The sequence below is a fragment of the Podarcis filfolensis genome, assembly GCF_964270895.1.
Source record: "Podarcis filfolensis genome assembly, chromosome: 8".
Lineage (NCBI taxonomy): Eukaryota > Metazoa > Chordata > Lepidosauria > Squamata > Lacertidae > Podarcis > Podarcis filfolensis.
In genome coordinates, this window is record NC_139611.1 from 5,401,695 (window position 1) to 5,423,656 (window position 21,962).

At 45.1% G+C, this 21,962-nt stretch overlaps 1 protein-coding gene and 1 long non-coding RNA gene across 2 annotated transcripts; one reads left to right on the top strand and one right to left on the bottom strand.

Moving 5' to 3' along the window:
- Positions 1-1,599: 1,599 nt before the first annotated feature.
- Positions 1,600-9,572, top strand: BMP10 (bone morphogenetic protein 10). The gene is made up of 2 exons (XM_083625936.1): positions 1,600-2,374; positions 5,798-9,572. Exons 1-2 carry the CDS (start codon positions 2,065-2,067, stop codon positions 6,736-6,738), a joined length of 1,251 nt encoding a protein of 416 aa, XP_083482062.1. The 5' UTR covers positions 1,600-2,064; the 3' UTR covers positions 6,739-9,572.
- A 4,431-nt stretch (positions 9,573-14,003) lies between these two features.
- LOC310769953 lies at positions 14,004-18,353 on the bottom strand. Its single transcript, XR_014551886.1, has 2 exons — positions 18,088-18,353; positions 14,004-14,528 (listed from the first exon to the last, which is right to left on the bottom strand). It is a non-coding gene; the product is annotated as an uncharacterized lncRNA (long non-coding RNA).
- Positions 18,354-21,962: the final 3,609 nt, after the last annotated feature.

The window sequence follows — 21,962 nt, forward strand, 5'->3', positions numbered from 1 at the left end:
TGACTCTGAGTCCGAGTCCGAGTTTGAGTCCCAGGCCATCACACCTGTGAGGGAGCCCGTCGTCCACAGTGACGACCACATCCCCACCCCAAAGAATATCAAGAATTTGGGAATGGCCTGTTTGTGGAAAGGAGATGAGAGAGCAGCCCTGAGGTGCAATGGAGAGGAAGCCGCTCTTGAGAAAGACAGAAAGGGAAATGTAATTATTCCAACACTTGCTCATCACACTTTTGAGATCACACTTCTTTATCTCTCCTCTCATGCCCAACAGTTACCTCACCCATTAGCCAGCTCCTGTGGAAGAGGAATGGGGAGAACTTCCTGCGTCTCATGCACATATTTTGGGATGCTCCATGCCATTTCTAGTTCAAGGAGCTAAGCAATGATGGCTCATCTTCCAGCATCTGACACAGCCCATGTAAGGGAGTTATGTCCGCCAGAGAAATGCATGAATATGGACTCTTGCATCCTGCCAGTAGATGCAGAAAGGTCAGAATTCCCCACATTTTGGAAGAAGAAGAACACTTGGTTTTTCAAATTAAAGGCATGAGATTTATTTATTTATTTATCAAGGTGGCTTACAATAAAAATACATAAAACCAGACTGTAAAAACCATATTAAATGACTGAAATCAAACATCAATTAACCATTGTGGAAAGGTATCTTCTTAATTGCCTGCATGGGCCTGGTGGGATACAATAAATAAAAATAAATAAAAAATCAGCAGGCATTTAAATGTTAAAACAGAAGGCGCCTGCTGAATCTCCAGTGGCAGAGCATTCCACAGGACCAGGCCGATGTGATTGAAGGCTCAGTTTCTTCTTGTTGTCAAATGAGCCTTGCCAACCTGGGAGATGACCAACGACATTCCTGCAAATGATCTCAGTAACTGAGCTGAGACAGAAGGGTTCAGGTGATCCCTGAGATAGCTTGGGTCTCAGTTGTTCAGAGCTTCATAAATTAATACAATGCACTTACTCCTCACTTCCCCAAAATGTTTATTATTTCTAGCCATCTCGAGAGCTTTGAGAGTTACTTTGCTCAGTGTGCCTCCTGACTGGAAGGTGAGCTCAGTGAAGGGACTCATGCAGTGACACAACAGGCTTCCTCCAAGGGAGGAATAGTTTCATCTTTTCACCGATAGTGACTGAATTCGCCAATCACATGCAATATGGAGTTGGTGCAGAATTGTTAGACAGTCAATATGATGTTGCCATTACGTTCGGCACTCTGGTTTAAGAAGGACATTGACAAGCTGGAAGGTGTGCACAGGAGGGTGACCAAGATGATCAAGGGTCTGGAAACCAAGCCATATGAAGAATGGTTGAGGGATCTAGAAGAGGAGACTAAGAAGAGATATGATAGCCATCTTCCAGCAGGCTCTTCTCATGTCCATATGCTTCTTGTACATTGAAACAGTCTTCCAAACCATCATTTGCCCTAAGCTTTTACTTCCAACTCCTGAGCGTTTTTCAGTCTCCCCTTGGAGCAAACGTTTACTTGCCGCTTTTCAGAGGTCTACTCTGGATTCGCAGAAACTTGGTTATAGCATGGACCATGGATACTCCTATGCCATGCGCATGTTTAGCTGAAATTGCAACAAAGCAAAGAGACTTGGTTTCAAAATGGTCAGCTGGGTCCAAAGAAGTTAGCAGTGGCAAGGGGCGGAGGGGGGAGTCAGGTCCCATGCAGAAAAAAAGCAAGGGGGAATTGCACTATTTCATAGCATCCCAATGTGGAATGTTTACAAAATGCTCATTAAGAGGAAGGAGGATTGTGAGATAGCAACCGAAATCTGGTGAACAAGCTTACATTGGAAGAGATAAGAGAGCGAAGGGCTTGTATCGGAGGCACCGCCAGCTCTATCCAATTACTGGGACCTGGATGGGGGTGTGAAAACAAGAGCCAGCGAGAGAAAGAGAGAGAGTTGGATCACAAGCTCCAACTTCCAAACTTGTCAACCGTCAGTGACACAAGACGTTGATACCCATTTGCAGGGGGATAAAATAGGCGGCACCAGAGCAACGCTTTTGTCGAGTCTTGTGGCCAGCTAGAACGAGGCCATGGAACCCGCAGGCTTTCAGCTGTGGGCAGCCGTCTCCATTCTGGTGCACCTTGCAAACGGTAGTCCCATCATGAGCCTAGACATGCCTCTCCTGGAGGAAGACAGGCCGTTCTTTGACGAACAGGATGCCTTGCTTCAGACTTTGCAGAACGAGTTGCTGAAGGCGCTCAACATCTCCGACATCCCCCTGCAAGAGACGGCAGCCAAGGTGGACCCTCCGGAATACATGCTAGAGCTCTTTAACAGGTTTGCCACTGATAAGACCTCCATGCCATCAGCCAACATCATCAGAAGCTTCAAAAATGAAGGTAAGGTCTCTGAAACAAGCCTATTAGGTGTTGCAGTTAGGATGAAGAGGGGACGTTTGATGGGTGATTTATTAGCAAAGTGATTCAGCTAAGCAAGTGTCAAGCTGGTTGACCACACACCTTATCTGCCCAGCTGTTTGACAAATGACTGCAAGCCATTTGAACCATTTGCTGGATTTTCAAGTGCATGGCACACCTGGTTTTTAAATGTCTATCAGGGATGCTTTTTGAAAAAGTGACTACTAATTTTGAGATCTAAATGGAAAATCTCCTCCCCCTGCCCAAGTCTTACTTAAAATGCTCCTTTGAAGATAGTCATGGTTGCCTTCTTTGGTAGCTCAGTGGTTTTTCAGTGTCGGGTCATCTTTTTCACATGCAGAAGGAGCTAGGTTTAATCCCCGGGACCTCGTGGGTAGGGCTGGGAATATTCCCTGCCTAAAACTTTGGATTGTTGACAATATTGAGCAAGAAGGACCAACAGCTTCCTATGTTCCTAGAAGTAAGCACAACAGAAGTAATTTGCTTAGCATTTCCTCTGCATGAGCTGTTGCGCAAACACACTACTGCGATCCCACTCAGCTCCCACTGATTTCAGTGGATATTGTGTCAGAGAACTTTCAGGGGGATTGCATATGTTGTTTGTATATTGCTTTTGATAACAAAATCTTTCATCAATTATTATGCTCATTTTCTATATAAATATATATAACACAATGTATTAGTGGCACATGAGCTACATGCCATTGGTATTTACATGGGTAACTTGGTCATCAGATGTGCCACATAGTGCACTCCAGATGTTGTTGGACAACTGGATCCCTGAACATTGACTGTGCTGACTGAAGCTTATGGAAGTGGCAGCCACCAACATCTGGAGGGCTGGATGAATAGGACTATCCATTCAAAGGGATACTCTGCTTCCTCCTAGATACTCAGCTTCCCACCCCAAAAATTGATGCAATAAAAATATTTCCTTCTACCTAGAAGGTTTTTCCAAAACTCTAAAGAATCAGTGAGATCAGAAGCAAATCCTATTGGATTTGATAGAGCTTACTCCCAAATAAATGGGCAGGGTTGCAGCCTTCAACCAACTAAAAATATGGGGGGCTTTTGCAAGTTTTCAGATTTTGTGTGAATGCAAAAGATGTTCAATGTCCACATAGCTCTCAGCTATACTTTTTTGAGAGTGGCATGCTTTTTCCTTTCTGTTTTCATAATCAGCATCTTATAAACTGAGATTCGGGAAATGTAGACACAATGGCACTTACTGAGCTCCTTCAGTTTCCTTTGAATCGTGTTCTGGAATGTTGTTTCCATGAATGTAGCTTAGACGCTGGCAGTCCTGTTGTCAGCTATGGGGAAGGACTCAGGATGAACCAAAATTCTCCATTTAGAAATTCTGAAGTCAATGCAACCCAAACCCAGCAGTCTGCATTAATTGATATGTGGGGAAGGGTGAATGCAGATAGGGACATTATTTCCTTTTAAAACTTGGTGTTGGTGTGAAACGTTCCCTGTATAAATCGGTCTCATAGCCTGCCTGCAAAGTGCAACCTTTTCCTGAATCAGGGTGGTGGACCTGATCACAAAAGCCATGCCAAGTAATGCATTCTTAAAACGAGATGGGTGTGTCCCACTTTCATGATGTGCTTCTGATTTGGAGAAGCAGAATTTTTGCCAATAACGCTAACTAAGATCATTTTAACATTCCAATTCGAAAGTCACTTAAGCCAAAGGGCTAGCTTAGTCACGGATCACGGCTGACTTGCTTTACGCTCTAACGCTCCATCTTAACTAACTTGCAAATTATGGCACTGCTAACTGTTCAGAGGCAGGAGCCAAGTAGAACTTTAAAAGTCTGCACCAGCTTTCATAGAGAAGAGTCCACTTCAGCAGCTGTGTCTAACGAGGCCATCATGAATCTGTGAGTCTTGAAAAGCTTTGTTGTTGTTGTTGTTTAGTCGTTTAGTCGTGTCCGACTCTTCGTGACCCCCTGGACCAGAGCACGCCAGGCACTTCTGTCTTCCACTGCCTCCCGCAGTTTGGCCAAACTCATGCTGGTAGCTTCAAGAACACTGTCCAACCATCTCGTCCTCTGTCGTCCCCTTCTCCTTGTGCCCTCCATCTTTCCCAGCATCAGGGTCTTTTCCAGGGAGTCTTCTCTTCTCATGAGGTGGCCAAAGTACTGGAGCCTCAGCTTCACAATCTGTCCTTCCAGTGAGCACTCAGGGCTGATTTCCTTCAGAATGGAGAGGTTTGATCTTCTTGCAGTCCGTGGGACTCTCAAGAGTCTCCTCCAGCACCAGAATTCAAAAGCAGCAATTCTTTGGCGATCAGCCTTCTTGATGGTCCAGCTCTCACTTCCATACATCACTACTGAGAAAACCATAGCTTTTACTATACGGACCTTGAAAAGCTACAGGACTCTTTCTCATTTTCACTGCAGTAGACTAACACTACCACCCTCTCCAGACATCGATTAAAAGAGATTACTAATGCACTCTTGCACATATGAAAGCCCAGACCGTCTTCAAGTAAACTCCGTTAGATTTTAAACACACATTTCTCAACTTTAGAGCTGTCAAGATGAACTTCACCAGCAAGCAAACCCTCGCGGTGACTCTAGCAAATGCAAAGGAAGGCTCTGTCCTGTGGGCCTCATCAGGCCTGCCACATTTATCTTGCTTTCCTGAATTTCAAAATTTCACCAAGTGAATATTTCCTACCTCTTTCTTGTAAGAGCCTCCTGTAGAAGCTCTCCAAACAATTCTGGCTACATTTGACAATATGTGAGACAGAAATGTATAAAGATTTCCCCTTCCTCTAGTTTCGCGTTTGCCTTACTCACTTCTCCTTTGACCACCAAGTCAATCAGATTAAGCTCAGCATTAAATTTCCATGGGGGTCTTTTAGAAAAGATCCCCTGAACTCTCCCAAAACTACAATATTCAGGATTCTTGGGTCATAGTCAATCTGGAGTCAATCTGGTTGCGTAGAAGTCCCCTCTAGCCCTGTGGTTCACAAAATGGGTGGTACCACCTCCTGGGGGTGGGGCAGGCAGTGGGAGGGGTACTAAGAGGCAGATGATCAGACTTTGAAAACCTAGAATCACTGGATCAAGTTCATCCATTTCGTTGAATTAATTAAACTAAATCATTTTAATTGGATTTTGAATAAATGTGCAATTAACTGTTATTGTTTTGAATTTTATTCTATTGTTATCTTCTGTAGGCCATGCACATTGCTATTCTGAATCATGCTTTTTATAGGGTGAGGCAGGGGTCACTGGGGAGGAGTTTATGGAACCAAGGGGACAAGGCCCTGAAAAGGTTTGGGACCCATTGCTAGGCATAGACGCCCTTTCGTTGGTGAGCATGGCCATATAGGGAAGAAGGGTAACATCTGATTGCTTTTAATTTTCAGAGCAGATTCCACAGCCCATCCACTTCAATGGAATACGGAGGTACCCTCTTCTCTTCAACGTCTCCATTCCACACCACGAGAAAATAACAATGGCGGAATTGAGGCTCTACACTCTGGTGCAGGAGGACAGGATGTTCTACAATGGTCTCAGCAGGAAAGTCACCATTCTGGAAGTGCTCGAGAATGACCGTGGAAGAGGGGAGGAGGAAGAGGAGAGGAGAATGAAAGTTCTGGCATCCCGGCACATTTACAGCACCGACAATGAATGGAAAACGTTTGAGGTCACGGAGGCCATCAGGAGGTGGCATCACTCAGACTCCACCACTCATCAGCTGGAGGTGCAGATTGAGAGCCGAGGGGGAGAGGAGGCCGTCGGAGGAGGGAAAGCAGATATCGACATCGATTCGGAGACCAAACATGAGCCTTTACTCATTGTGTTTTCCGACGACCGAAGCCATGCCAAGAAAGAGGAGAAGCACGAACTGAATGAGATAATAGAGCACGAGCAAGATTTGCAGGACCTGGACATGAATGATTTCCATACCAGCCCCAGAAAGGAGAAACTCCTGCAGATCAGATCCAACATCATCTACGACTCCACATCCCGGATAAGGAGGAACGCCAAGGGGAGCAGCTGCAAAAAGACTTCGCTCTATGTGGATTTCAAGGAGATTGGCTGGGATTCCTGGATCATTGCACCTCCAGGCTATGACGCCTCTCAGTGCAGGGGAGCTTGCTCCTTCCCTTTGGACGATCACCTCACGACCACTCATGCCAAGGCCCGGACTTTGATTCACTTGAATGATCCCCAGAAAGCTTCTCCAGCTTGTTGTGTACCTACCAAGCTGGATCCCATCTCCTTACTCTTCTTAGATAATGGGGTTGTCACCTACAAGCTCAACTACGAAGGCATGGCTGTCTCAGAGTGCGGGTGCAGATAGTAGAAGGACACTCCCCACCCACAGGGCTTTGGGTCCTCCTCAGATTATTTAATTGTTTCATCTGTATATTTGTACAGTTTTGATTTGTACAGACTTAATAAGCTTATTTAATGAGGCATGTACAGATAATTAGAGACAAAGGAAATGGGCAACAGATTAGAGGGGGTGTATTTTTTGTTTTCACGGTTGGCTTGGAGAAAGCAGGATTGTGCCTCTTCACTTTACTCAAGAGTCAGTTTACACAATCAGCAGAATCCAGTGTTAATTCTCTCCCCTTATGCCAGATTATACCACTTCAAACTGTCCATGGTTCAATTCTCCCCCACAAAATAAAATGCCTCGCAGTCGTTTCTGCTGACTGTGTGAACTAACCCCCCCAAATCTGGCCACTGAGAACCATTTCAATTCCCCCTTTTTGTGTCCAAATCAGGATTTGCAGTATACTGTACACACAAAGGATGTTATTTTTAAATATATTTCTGAGAACGAACTCAATCAATCGGATGGTTATATGATGCATTCAGAAGAAATTAAAATTGCTGGACACAGTATCGGTAATGTTGATGTGCACAGATCTAGCCCCCACCCCCATGTCACTAGAAATTGCCTCAGATACAAATTGTGCAGCACGCTCGGTCCCAGCTCCTGCCAACCTAGCAGTTCGAAAGCACGTCAAAGTGCAAGTAGATAAATAGGTACCACTCCGGCGGGAAGGTAAACGGTGTTTCCATGCACTGCTCTGGTTCACCAGAAGCAGCCTAGTCATGCTGGCCATATGACCTGGAAGCTGTATGCCGGCTCCCTTGGCAAATAAAAGCGGGATGAGCACCGCAACCCCAGAGTCGGCCACGACTGGACCTAATGGTCAGGGGTCCCTTTACCTTCAGCTTTACTAAGGCTTTGGGCCTACTCCACCAGAGGGAAGGTTGTTCCAGAGCCATGACTCTTGGGTTGGGTGTTTGTGCATCTCCAGTAGTTACAGACAATGAGGTAATTCTGATATGATTGACATGTAGAGATGATGCACTGACCAAAGTCCCCTTTTCTGCACAACTTTGTTTAACCTAGTTTTTAATCATTTAAAAGCAGAACAGAACTTCAAGTAAGCATACATAAGAGAGTCCAGTTACAAACTCAGATTATAGAACACATGGTACAACCCTACACAACTTTTGAAAGGTGCAATACTTCGCTACCCTCTCCTTTGAAAGATCATTGTGCATAACCAGTTTGGTGGGGCTTTATCCTAAGACAGACATACCTGATTCCAATTGCATAAATGCTGGCAATTCAAAATTTGGTGCCTGTTGCACCTGCCAAGAACTATATTCTCCTCTTGCATTAATGACCTGCTCCGTGACTGTCAACAGAAATAGACCAAGAAAATACTGGTGACTTGGAATTTGTCCCCCCCACCCCTCCCGCAAGACCCAATGCTCTTTGCATGCTTGTTGAGATTCTACGGAGAGGGGAAATTATACTGTGCTTCGTGTCAGAATGGAATATCTCTGCGGACAAAGAGAGGGTCTTTGCCTTTATGAAGCTGTCAATTCACAAGACGGTGCTCTCTCGAGTCACATGTCATGTTTCCGCCACTCGCCCTCCAACAAATCATTGCGATAAGAAGGTGTTGGAGCTGAGAAACAATAGGCCTGGTGCTTTATTTATACTAAGCTGGGAATTTGTCAGATTCTTTGGAAAGTGTAATTGACGCTGAGTGCGCTGCCCTCGGCTGCAACCTACTGTACTGTCTCCAGCCTTTGTTTTACACTTTTAAGGCAAGGCTGTATTCCCTGGATGAGATAACAGGCCTTCCCTTTAAGAGAATGGACTCTTGACTCTTCACGGGAATCAACACCAAAGACAGCGTCAAGGACTAACTCAAACCAGCTTAACCTACATCCATGCAGCCGTTATTTATTGATATATTTATTGACTGTTGTAATATAATGTAGAATACAAAATCTTCTATTTTTGTTCTGTATGTAATACACACGTGGACAATCCTGTGCATTGAATCATACTTGGATTTTGACGCTAATAACGGCAAAAAAAAAGTGTTATGGATTTTCTCGCTTGTTTTCTTTTGTAAATATATAATTTGTCTCTTTTTTTAATTTCTCGGTGTAATACAAAATATAGTGGCATATAGTATGCAGTCGCTTCTTTCCCTTTCTTTTTTGCTAGCCCAAAGTCCTTGAACACAAGGGACAGATATGAGATCCATGGAGAACACCTGGTACATATCACAAACTCTGAGAACCTGCTGTTATAAGAATTTTAAGGTCTTATATATATAAAATAGATGTTCATAAATGTACCAAGCGAACACATACATAAATATATGAACCACATGTCTGAAACCCACAGAAAAGTCCTGGAACCATTTTCTCTCTCCTCAAATGACCTCAAATATTTCTCTGCAAGGTCGAAGGAAAGGGGAAATCTCTCCATTGTCTCTGTGCTCACAAATCCTGCATTAAGGGCACATTTAAGATGTGAATAGGGTGAGCCTGTGACCTGTGACCTGGATTCAGGAATTGATGAGTTATCATAACAAAAGAGTGGCCAAAACCCAGGTAATGCAGTCAGGTAACCTGGCAGACAGGAGATAAACAACAAACTCAGGATTCTCTTTTAGACCGCCCCCTGTGATGTATGTATGATGTTTCTGGGGGTGGTCTGGAGTTTGAGGGTGGGCAATTTAAAAAGTCTATATAAGGGTGGGCACACCTTTGTTCTGGGTCCTGTCCCACCCCTTGTGGGGGGGGGGAGAGCACCCTGTTGCAACAGCTTTAATAAAGATCAGGCTTACTAGCTGCTTTGCTTTTCAATATTCTCTGGTTGGTCTCTGTTATTTTCTCCTACCGATAGAGAACCTACAAAAGGACTCTATATGGGCTCTTGGGTACCCCATAAGGGAAAAGGAGCAGTTTTTCTCTCTCATAACACCGCCACCATCGTATTCCGGCCCTGCCTGGAAGACCTGCCTATCAGTCTACAAACCATAATGTTTACTCCACAAATTCCCCCAGGCTATGCTGAGTTGGGTGTATCTGCAATGCCTCTTCCCTTTTCCTGGTAAAAATAGCTGGCCAGGAAAGAACTGATGGCAGCAGCCCAAGTTATAGCAGGCAAGGAAACAAGGTAGCCATAAGCAGCCTCAGCAGACCTATATATCCAAAGAGAAGTGAACCATGGCAAGCTTTGGAGTGCCATGTCTTAATTTGCTAATAAAGGGTGCATTGTATCCAATGGATCCATTGTATCTTGTGCTCAAATCCTGCTTACTGGCTTCCATTGGGGCAACTGGTTGGCCACCATAAAAACAGAGTGCTGGACTAGATGTGGTCATTGGTCTGATCCAGCAGGTGCGTCTTATGTTCTTGGGTTCTCGTGTTCATCCATTGGCCACAACAAGCCTTTTCCTCCATACAGTCCTTGATGACCATGCCTTACAAACTTAGCTTCAAAACCGCTGGCTGAACAGCTTCTACGGTGTCTTTAACATCAACCAACCATCTTAGCCAATGACTGGAGAAAGCTAGAAACTCGACTACTACTTCTTTAGTTGAATATGGCAATAGTTTGACACCTGCCCCCTCCCCAGACTGCCTTCAGGTAGATCACCAACATATGCTTACAGTTGCCCAGAGTTCTGAAAAATATTAAAAGAGGAGCCAGATGTTGCTGCATAGAGCAATCTTATGGAACTTTGGGCTCTCCAGGTATTTTGAACTACAGTTCCCATCAGCCCCAGCCAGGATGGCAAATGGTATGGGGATGATGGGAACTGTAGTTCAGCAAACATCTGGAGGGCCATAGGTGAGCCATCCCTGCTTATAGGAGATAATTAAATGTATACATCCTCTTTAAAAAGCTCATTCTCTTACCCATTAGGCTACGGATAACTCTTCACTCTTTGCAATGGAGCTGGTCCAACTTTCCCAAGCAACTCTGTCTCCTACAATCATAGCCTTGCAGCTCTTATTGCCTTTTGATGCCAATTGGAAGCTGAAACTCTCTTTTGATAGGATAGAGTCTATGCCCTAAGTTACTGCGTTGGGTTATTCTTCTTGAAAAAGCCAGTTTTGTCCTTTATGACCAGCACAGCAGGGCTAGCTACTGAAACTTGTCTCTAGATAAGCAGTTAAGCACCTGAGACTTGGGCAAAACTAAGGGGCACCTGCATAACCATCGGGGGCGGGGGACACAAAGGAGTGACAATAAAATGGTGGGAAAACTCCAGTGAAGTCTGGTGAGGGAAGGGAAAACTATACTTTCATTTAAACGTTCATTTGGGCACCTCAAATGTCACGTGCCATTAAATGTGAGTTTATAGGGGTGTTGTGAAAAACCAGAAATGCTACCCTAGTGTGTCAAGGAAGAATCGGTGGTCTTTAAGTTGGCTGCTAGCTCAAAGGTAGCAGCAGATTGGCTGATGATATTTCACTGATGAGAACTTATTGTTATGAGATGCTATCTGAATGAGCAATTTTAGGAGGTACTGTTTGAGGACACTGTCCCTACGTTCAGATGAGATTCAGTTGCCTACCAGCAAACTCAGGTTGTGCAATTTAGCTGTGATTCCTGCTAGATGGACTACTAGACGTCTCTTTGGGTACCTTCCAACTCTACAATTCTTTGTTTCCAATTCTAGTTGATCTGGAAATCCTGTATAACAAACCCACCTCCCTGAAACACTAGACTTGTTGTGACCAGTGGAAAGGATGGGTTGGCACTTGCTTTGATACAACATAGCCTAAAGGTAAAGGTAAAGGGATCCCTGACCATTAGGTCCAGTCATGACCGACTCTAGGGCTGCAGCGCTCATCTCGCTTTACTGGCCAAGGGAGCTGGTGTTTGTCTGCAGACAGCTTCCGGGTCATGTGGCCAGCATGACTAAGCCACTTCTGGCGAACCAGAGCAGCGCACGGAAACACCGTTTACCTTCCCGCTGGAGTGGTACCTATTTATCTACTTGCACTTTGACGTGCTTTCGAACTGCTAGGTTGGCAGGAGCTGTGACAGAGCAATGGGAGCTCACCCCATAGTGTGGATTTGAACTGCTGACCTTCTGATCGGCAAGTCCTAGGCTTTGTGGTTTAACCCACAGCGCCACCCGTGTCCCTACAACATAGCCTAGCCTCCTTGCAAATCAGAGTCATTAAATAACCAACTGAACACCCGCCAACACGTCCCAGAGTAAAACTCGGACACGTGTCTTTGGGGGCCACACCCCTGTACGAGTCACGTGAGAGCGCCTTCCCCCAAACACACATCTTTCGGGGCTGCAATCTCGTGGGAGCCAGGCGACTCGTGCAAGAGCATGGCTCTCAAAAACGGGATGTCCTGCTTAAATCGGGACAGTTGAGGTGTATGCAGCTGTCATGTAATCTCCATGCAAACAAATCAGGGTGAATGTTCATTACAAAGGCCATCTGGAAGCTTCCTGAGCCTAGTGGTCTCACTCTAGATAGCTATGTGGCAAAACAAAGAAAGCCCACTGGAAAGAGAACACTGATTTTTGTAGCCGGCCTTAAACTGGGATTTTTCCTGCTTGTTATGCTTGGGGGGGGGTGTCTCCATAGAATATTGTTTGTCTGGGGGGAGGTGATGCTGTTTAGCAGGCTGGTGCCAACTGTTCTCACAAACTCAGTGTGCAGATTACAAAGATATGATGAATCTCCAGGGATCTCTCCCATTGCAGGGGAACAGACTGATATAAGTAAAAATAACTGCTCCTTTCCCTTATGGGGTACCCAAGAGCCTATATAGAGTCCTTTTGTAGGTTCTCTATCAGTAGGAGAAAATAACAGAGGCCAACCAGAGAATTTTGAGAAGCAAAGCAGTTAGTAAGCCTGACCTTTATTAAAGCTGATGCAACGCGGTGCTCCACCCACACACAGGAGAGAGGGGGCGACCCAGAACAAAGGTGTGCCCACCCTTATATAGACATTTTAAATTGCCCGCCCTGGAGTCCAAGACCACCCCCAGAAACATAATACATACATCACAGAAGGGGTGTAGCCCAAGTCCACCCCCAGATACATCATTCATACATCACAGAAAAGGCGATCTACAACAGAAATCTGAGTGCGCTGTTTTTACCCTGTCTGCCAGGTTACCTGTTAATGGTCACGTGACTGGATTATCTGGGGAGCCTGGCCATCCTGTTGTAACTTAATTCCTGAGCCAGGTCACAGTCTCACCCTATTCACACCTTAAATGTCCCCTTAAGGCAGGATTTGTGAGGACACAGACAATGGGGAGGTTTCTGCATTTCCTTTGACCTTGTAGAGAAATATTTGAGGTGACTGAGTCAAAATGGCTTTAGAACTTTTCCTATGGGTTTCAGACATGTGGTTTATATATTTATATATGTGTTTGCTTGGTACATTTATTATATATATATATCCCCTAAAAATTCTTATAACAAGACCCTGAAATGAGGCCAACCCTTAAACCACTGGGGGGGGGGTCTTTGTGAACCCCATACAGAGAAAATTTAAGCTACCCGATACCAAGGTGACAGCACCTTCAACACCAACGGGAGAAGGGAGAGTGCAAGGTTAAAGCAGAGGTTGTTGAAAACATATTCTGTGCATTTGTGTGATTTCAAATGTATTCACCTCAAGCACCAAAATGTCTTGGAGAGCACCTTGACCCAAAAACAGCCATACCTTTACAAATAATAATATTGTCAATATTTGCTCTCTGCAGCTTCCAGCACAGCCACCCTTGGCCCTCAATCTGATGAGGTTAAGCAAGGCGTGAGCCCCAGATGGTGTTGAAAAGCTCCGTGCTGAGTTAAATGAGGAGCTTTCAGAGCAGGGCCTCTGAAAGCCACAAGCCCAGGAGCTGAAGAACAACAGTCACCAAACATTCCCAGCATCCATCACTTTCGGGCTCATGTTGTCGTTTGCTGTAGCAACTCCTTATCTCTGCAGAGATTAGAGTCTTCTCAATCGCTACTTGCACAGATTTTATTGTGGGATCCATTTCCTGAGCTGTCACCACCACCACCACAGCTCAGGCAGAGTCAAAAGGGACAAAAGGAGCACGGCTGCAAGTTTGCACTGACCAAAGTGCCAGAATCGCAGCCTAAACTTTAGACCCTGTGATACTCTAACCCAGGGCAACCTAACGCCCGGGGGCTGAATCCGGCCCACGGACGGTCCAGGAATCAGCATGTTTTTACATGAGTAGAATGTGTCCATTTATTTAAAATGCATCTCTGGGTTATTTGTGGGGCATAGGAATTCGTTCATTTATTTATTTTTTTCAAAATATAGTCCAGCCCCCCACAAGGTCTGAGGGACAGTGGACCGGCCCCCTGCTGAAAAAGTTTGCTGACCCCTGCTCTAGTGCGTGCTATGTGGTGGGACCATCACCTGAAGCAACAGGAGGGCAGATCTGAAGAGAAGGGAAACGGGGAACTTCAGGGAAACCCTAAAAGGCAACTTAACTAGCCTTATAATTCATTATCGAACTAGAAGAACAAGGAGTCATAGGAACATCGGAAGCTGCCCTATCCAGCGTCAGACCCTTGGGTCCACTTAGCTCAGTATTGTGTACAACTGGCTGGCAGCAGGGTTTCAAGAAGAGTTCTCTCCCAGCTCCCTGCAGATGCCCTTGAACCTGGAAATGTCTTCATTAGGTATGGTGGATAATTCTGCTCTGATCAGTCCAGTCACAGAAGCAAAAATTGTCCCAGTTCATGTGTTCATTTGTCCTTGGAAACAGCATTCAGGCAAAGGAATATGAGCCAGTCTCTTTTTTCCAGTCTCCTGTAATAAAAAATTTAAGGTCTTATATATACAAAATAAATGTTCATAAATGTACCAACCAAGCATGTAAATAGATATGTGGACCACACATCTGGAGCAACACAGGAAGACCGCCCTGAAACCATTTTGACTCCCAAACTGACCAAATGTTTTCTCTGCAAGGAGGGAGGGGGTGAGGGAAGCTTTCCATTATCTCAGGAATTAGGTAATCACCATCTCAAAGGAATGGGCAGACTACCAAGAAAGGCAATCAGGTAAAGCATTATCAGATAACCTGGCAGACAAGAACAACAACAACATTCAAATTTCTGTTGTAGACAACCAGTCAAGCTTGCAAAAATCTACCATTTGCCCGATAATAAATGTTGGAAATGTAAAGAGACTGAAGGTACATTCTTTCACCTTTGGTGGACATGCCCAAGGATTAAGACTTTCTGGGAGATGATCTATAATGAAATGAAAAAGGTATTTAAATATACCTTTCTGAAGAAACCAGAGGCCTTTCTCCTGGGCATGGTCGGCCAATTGGTGCCAAAGAAGGATAGAACTTTCTTTATGTATGCTACAACAGCAGCAAGAATACTTATTGCAAAGTACTGGAAGACACAAGTTCTACCTACCCAGGAAGAATGGCAGATGAAGGTGATGGACTACATGGAACTGGCGGAAATGACTGGCAGAATCAGAGACCAGGGAGAAGAGTCGGTGGAGGAAGATTGGAAGAAATTTAAAGACTATTTACAGAAACATTGCAAAATTAATGAATGTTAGAAGGATGTTGGAATGATCTTACGTGGCTTTAGCAGAAATGTTATAAAGGATTTGGGAAAAACTGACTGTTAATTGGTGAAAGGAGGGAAAGTAAAGATACATTATATTAAGATAAATTACAGGACAAAAATTTGAAAAGATGGAAAGGATTTGCTGAAACAGATAATCGAACTAGAATACAAAAAAGGGAGGTGTGAGGAGGTCAAGGAAATAAGCTAATGAAAGATAAGTTATGGAAAGATGCGCCGTATTCTTCTTTTTTGCTTTTTAAATGGATTTTATTTTTTCTTGTTTTTTCTTTTTTTTCTCATTCTTGTTTCTTCTTTATTGAGATGTGTTGTATTGTTTCTGTTTAAAATGGTGTTTTTTGCTTTTTCTTTCTGTAACCTTTAAAACTTTAATAAATATTAATTTTTTTAAAAAAAAACAAATTTCTGTTGTAGACAGCCTTTTCTGTGATGTATGTATGATGTATGGAGGGTATGGAGGGGAGGTCGTGAGCTCCAGGGCAGGGAATTTAAAATGTCTATATAAGGGCAGGCACACCTTTGTTCTGGGTCCTCCTCCTCCCTCTTGCGTGTGAGGGGAGCACCCGGTTGCAACAGCTTTAATAATGATCAGGCTTACTAGCTACTTTGCTTCTCAATATTCTCTGGTTGGCCTCTGTTATTTTCTCCTACCGATAGGGAACTCACATAAGGGAAGAAGGGCAGATTTTGTTTACAATACTCCAAATGATACATCATTCACAATGTTCATCCCACCCCCCTTTCCCCTGATATTTCCTTTGCTTTGAAATGAATGATGTGGAGGGACACAATAACATTGCCATTAATTAAATAATCATATGTTAAATTTGGCCACCGTGGACAGCAAGGCTAGAGTAGTTTTAAATGGAAGGCAAACCGCAGCAGAAGGGAAGCAGTGCTGCTTGCAACTAATATGTGTCAGAACGGGCCTTGCTAACTTCTTGCGTCTATAGTCGTCATTCTCTGAATCGCTGCACTGGACTTAAGGCACCTGATATCTCCAGGTTTGGCGCATATTTGCTGTCATGTGAAGAGTGCAGTGAGGACTTGGACCCATTGTCAAGAGGCCCTTCCAGGTCTTGTTCTGAATATGCCTGCAAAAGAAAAGGCAAGCCATTTCACTCGGAGCAAATAAACTGGTCCCTGAGGTTAATGTTTTGAAAATAATCGAGCCATGGCTGTGGAGGGGTGGTCCCCTATGATTCCAAGTCTTCACTGATAGTGACAGACCCAGAATATAGAAACTGCTAAGAAATCGTCCTTACATGCATTGCAGTGGGTTGGACTAGATGATTCTTTAGGTCCCCTCCAACTCCACGATTCCACATTTTCAAAGACATAATGATTCTTTGAATCACTTTCCTTCCCTCTCTAATGCTACGACCAGGCATAGGCAAACTCGGCCCTCCAGATGTTTTGGGACTACAACTCCCATGATCCCTAGCTAACAGGACCATTGGTCAGGGATGATGGGAATTGTAGTCCCCAAAAACGTCTGGAGGGCTGAGTTTGCCTATGCCTGGCTATGACTCTCTAGCGAATGCTATTGCTCTCTAGCTAATAAAACGACTCACTGACTAATGCTGTAATGCTCCCTGATGAAGAACGGTCGCAGCATTGAGACTTGTAAGTTTAGAGAAAAGATGAGTAAGAGGTGACATGACAGAAGTTTATAAAATGATGCATGGCATGGAGAATGTGCATTAAATTTTTCTCCTCTCATGGCACTAGAACTCATGGGCTGAAAAACGACTTCTCTGTGCAGTGCATGGTTAAACTATGGAACTCTCTCCCACCAATGACTTTAGAAGATGATTAGACAAATTCATGGAGGACACTGATGGCAACAAGGCTTTTGAATATCAGGTGCTGGAAATCTCAGGAGGGGAGAATGCTCTGGTGCTCACGTCCTCCTTGCAGTTTTCCCACAGGCCTCTGGTTTTCCACTGTGAGAACAGGGTGCTGGACTAGATGGGCGATTGGCCTGACCCAGCAGGCTCTTCTGGTGTTGTTATGTGGCGCTGGAGTGCTGAGGTTGAGGAACTGACTGGCACACTTCCGAATGTGAGGTGGAGGTGCAAAATCACATTTGTGAATACAGTCATACCTCGGGTCGAAGTTGCTTCAGGTTGAGCGCTTTCGGGTTGCGCTCCGCGGCGACCCAGAAGTAACAGAACGCGTTACTTCTGGGTTTCGCCGCTCGCGCATGCACAGACGGTCAAAACGACGCCACAAGCATGTGCAGAAGCGGCGGATCATGACCCACACAGACACGGGTTGCGTTTACTTCAGGATGCGAACGGGGCTCTGGAACGGATCCCGTTTGTATCCAGAGGTACCACTGTGTTCTCTCTGGGCTGAAAAGCTCCCCATGGTTTTTTAAGAAAAGAACTAGCACAACAGGGAATTGGCTAGGCTGGAACCCCTTTCTCCAAAACGCATTTTTCACTGCCAGGGAGTTCTTGTTGATATGAGAGCACATTCAGAATCAGTGCCCCTCCCTGACATTTGAAACAGAATAGTCCACTCATTCTGCCTCATGTGTGGTAGGCCAGGTCTTCTGTTCAGCTCCTTATGAGGCCTTACGCATGAGAGAGAGGAAGACGTGAGCAACACTCGTGCGATAACATGGGAGCCTGCAACTTTTCCACAATGCTCTTGACTCCCTGCCAAGGTCCTGGTGACACTCAAGCTTCCTGTTTTGCGCTCCCCAAGTTTCCAAACCCTCACATACAAATGTACTGAAGGGTGTTGCTTACCTCAGTGCAACGACAGCACTGGGACAGCAGACGCAGCCAGATTCACAGCCCTATCTCCTTCCCAGGAGGCCAGTTCGCCATGCACAAGCTCGGTTCTGATGTTCCGACATTCTGTGCAGAGGTCAGAAGTGAAGGCACGAGGCATGGGCTCCACCTGGTTGATGATGTCGCCCACAATGCTGTGTCAACTGGGCTCAAAAGGCAAGGCGGGGGGAATAAAATGGAGGTGGAAGAGGAAAGAGTGAACCAGAAGCAAAAAAAAGGGGGGGGCACCCTATTTCATTTCATTTTTAAAAAAGGAATTTCCGAAGGTTGCCAGGGAAGAGGAAAATTAGCAACAACTCATGCTCAGGGGAGCAGATGCCAAATTCTCTCACGTGTGTCCTAGTTTCTTTAATAAGAAATGAACCCGATGCCCCCCCCTCCATTCCAGCTGTGGAAAATATCTCTCTGGGTGCAGCAACAAGCCAGCCAGCAGGGGCTTGCACAGCCAAATTCCCTCCTCCCCAGTTCCCGTCATCGGCACGTTGTGTCAAGAGGGCTGAAATAAATATCGCACCGCGTTTTTACACGTGATAAGTCAAATTTTCACAAGCTTCACCAGCTGCTGCAGATGATAGCACCGCCTAGAAGACAGCCTACACCCCCCCAACCTACGCCCAAATTCTGAATGTCCAAATTCGGATGGGGCAGGTTCTGCAAGTTGGAAGACCTGGTGGCGCTTTTTATGGCCATCAATAGCAGCATCAGAAGAGACTTCTGGATCAGGCCAGTGTCTCATCTAGTCCAGCATCCTATTCTCAAAATGGCCCCTGTAGCCATTATGTTATTGGTATGAGCTTTCTTGTGCATGGATACTTCTTCAGATACAGTGGTACCTCGGGTTAAGTACTTAATTCGTTCCGGAGGTCTGTTCTTAACCTGAAACTGTTCTTAACCTGAAGCACCACTTTAGCTAATGGGGCCTCCTGCTGCCACTGCCACGCAATTTCTGTTCTCATCCTGAAGCAAAGTTCTTAACCCAAGGTACTACTTCTGGGTTAGCGGAGTCTGTAACCTGAAGCGTCTGTAACCTGAAGCATATATAACCCGAGGTACCACTGTACACTGAAACAGAAGTCACCAGACCCTTAAATATAGTGAGAGGGTGGGGAGGGGTATTACTCAGAAGGGTGGTGGGAATGGGTGATTGGCTGATAGGTGTGGTAAACCTGTTGACGACTGTCAACGACTGCAATTGGTCTTACAGGAAAAAGCAAGGGGTGAGATGGCTAAAAATAGCTTTATCATGTATAATGAGATAAGAATCCAATGTCTCTATTCAGACCAGGTCTCTCCAAGGTTTTAAGTTTGGTAATAAGTTGCAACTCAGCAACTTCTCTTTCCAGTCTATTTCTGAAATTCTTTTATAATAAGACAGCTACTTGGAGATCTTGTATAGAATCTCCTGGGAGACTGAAGTGTTCTCCTACTGGTTTCTCTGTCTTGTGATTCCTGATATCAGAACAAACCAATAACAAACTTAGTTGGTCTCTAAGGTGCTACTGGAAGGATTTTTTAATTTTTTTTTTACTACGGCAGACCAACATGGCTGTTGCTGTTGTTTAGTCGTGTCCGACTCTTTGTGACCCCATGGACCAGAGCACGCCAGGCACTCCTGTCTCCCACTGCCTCCCGCAGTTTGGTCAAACTCATGTTTGTAGCTTCGAGAACACTATCCAACCATCTCATCCTCTGTCGTCCCCTTCTCCTTGTGCCTTCCATCTTTCCCAACATCAGGGTCTTTTCCAGGGAGTCTTCTCTTCTCACGAGGTGGCCAAAGTCTTGGAGCCTCAGCTTCAGGATCTGTCCTTCCAGTGAGCCCTCAGGGCTGATTTCCTTCAGAATGGATCGGTTTGATCTTCTTGCAGTCCATGGGACTCTCAAGAGTCTCCTCCAGCACCAGAATTTAAAAGCATCAATTCTTCGGCAATCGGCCTTCTTTATGGTCCAGCTCTCACTTCCATACATCACTACTGGGAAAACCATAGCTTTGTTGGCAAGGCTACCTTTTATCTGTCATGCATCTTCCAGCATTTGGCTTCCTTGGTTGTCCATGAGTTCTAGTGTTCTGAGAGAGGGAGAAAACCTCTCCAGCTCAAAACTTCAAAGTCCCAAATGCTGCAAGCTTTAATCGTAGGGGAGCTGCTCCACCCCCTTGATCATTTTGGCTGCCCTTTTCCAACCCTGCAATATCTGCTTGGAGGTGAGGCGGCCAGAACTGTACAGAGTTTTCCAAGCATGGTTGCAGCATAGATTTTTATAATGGCATCATGACACTGACAGTTTTATTTTCACTTCTTTCTCACTCCGAGGCATATGGGGGCCAGGCCTGCAATGCACACAAAACACCAATTTACTACTGATAGAAGATAAAGCAAAGGTTGACGTCGCCAGGCTGCACGTGGACCATGAGGCAAGGATGGGAGGTCTCAGAATACTCGCTCTGCATTTGCAAGAGCCGATCTTTAAGTGTGGCGGCATCTGCACTTTGGAACTCTCTGCCGATTAATATCAGGCAGATGCCTGCTAAAAACATTTTTATTTAGACAAGCCTACCTAGCTACTGTCATACCTTGGATCCCAAACATCTTGTGAGTCTAACGTTTTAGCTCCCGAACTCTGCAAACCCAGAAGTGAGTGTTCCGGTTTGCAAACGTTCTTTGGAACCTGAACATCTGACGCGGCTTGTGATTGGCTGCAGGAGCTTGCTGCAGTCAATCAGAAGCCATGTCTTGGTTTCCGAACATTTTGGAAGTCGAACGGACTTCCGGAACAAATTCCATTTGACTTCCGAGGTACCACTGTGGAAAAAAAAACTCTTGTGCCCCCCATAAGGGAATAAGGACAGATTTTCGTTCATTACAACTGTATTTAGAAAGTTGTTGTGAGTTTTAATGTGCTTTTAGTCCATTGTTTTGGAAGGTCTTGAATTGTTGCTGTTAATTTTTCTTATAGATCGTTTTGTTGCTTTATCATTCTTGAAAACTGCTTTGTGTATGTGTGGTTCCCCCCCCCCCCCGCCTGCCCCCACACACAATCAAGCGGTGTATACATTTCATGAAATTAGTAAATAAAGTGAAACAGCTTATCAGGTGGGGAGAGGCCTGGGGAATATGCTCTAAAGCACCTTTCCCAATGTGGCACCCTTCCAGATGTTTTCTACTACAGCTCCATGCATCAGCCAAAACATCTGGGGAGCACCAGCTTGAGGAACGCTGCAATCTAAAGATTTGCTCCATATACCAGCAGCTGTGACAATTCCCTGAGAAAACAGGCCCAGCGCATGCAAGATCCTCGGCGTTGGAGGGCATGTTTTCATCTACCACATGTTGTAGTGCAAGTTTCAGGAAGGTCAGTGGCCCCAAGGGATGACCTCTCTATAAATATAATAACCATTAGCAGTTCAAACTTCCCACTGCCTTGACCTTCTGGCTGCAAATAAACTCTCTGCATACGATTCTTGTAAACCCTGTGGATTTTAAGCGGGGGACGCAGAAATAATTCAAAGAGGTTAGTGCCGCTCTTTAGAAACAGACACGTTTTCATGCAGGCCTATCTGCAGAGGAAGTGGTGAAATTTCTAAGCTTATGCTAAACGAACACCCACTTGGCCTGGTCTCATCTTTGCTGCACAGGCAAGCTCTCGTGCGTCAGAAAAAATAAATGTGCTGTTGGCCTGCAAAGGAAAATATTTTGAAATGTGAGCAAAGCCCATTGTTAACTCTTCATCACCAGAAGCCTTGATGTCTTCCTCTCACAGGCTTGCGGTTGGCGAACCTATTCACCTACGCAAAGTGCATGGGGCACTAACCAGGTAGGGCATAGGACCACAGA

Excerpts from the sequence above, each read along its gene's own strand:
- BMP10 (XM_083625936.1), top strand. The coding sequence starts at position 2,065 with ATGGAACCCGCAGGCTTTCAGCTGTGGGCAGCCGTCTCCATTCTGGTG. Across the intron at positions 2,375-5,797 it reads CAGAAGCTTCAAAAATGAAG|AGCAGATTCCACAGCCCATC; the intron begins GTAAGGTCTCTG and ends TTTAATTTTCAG.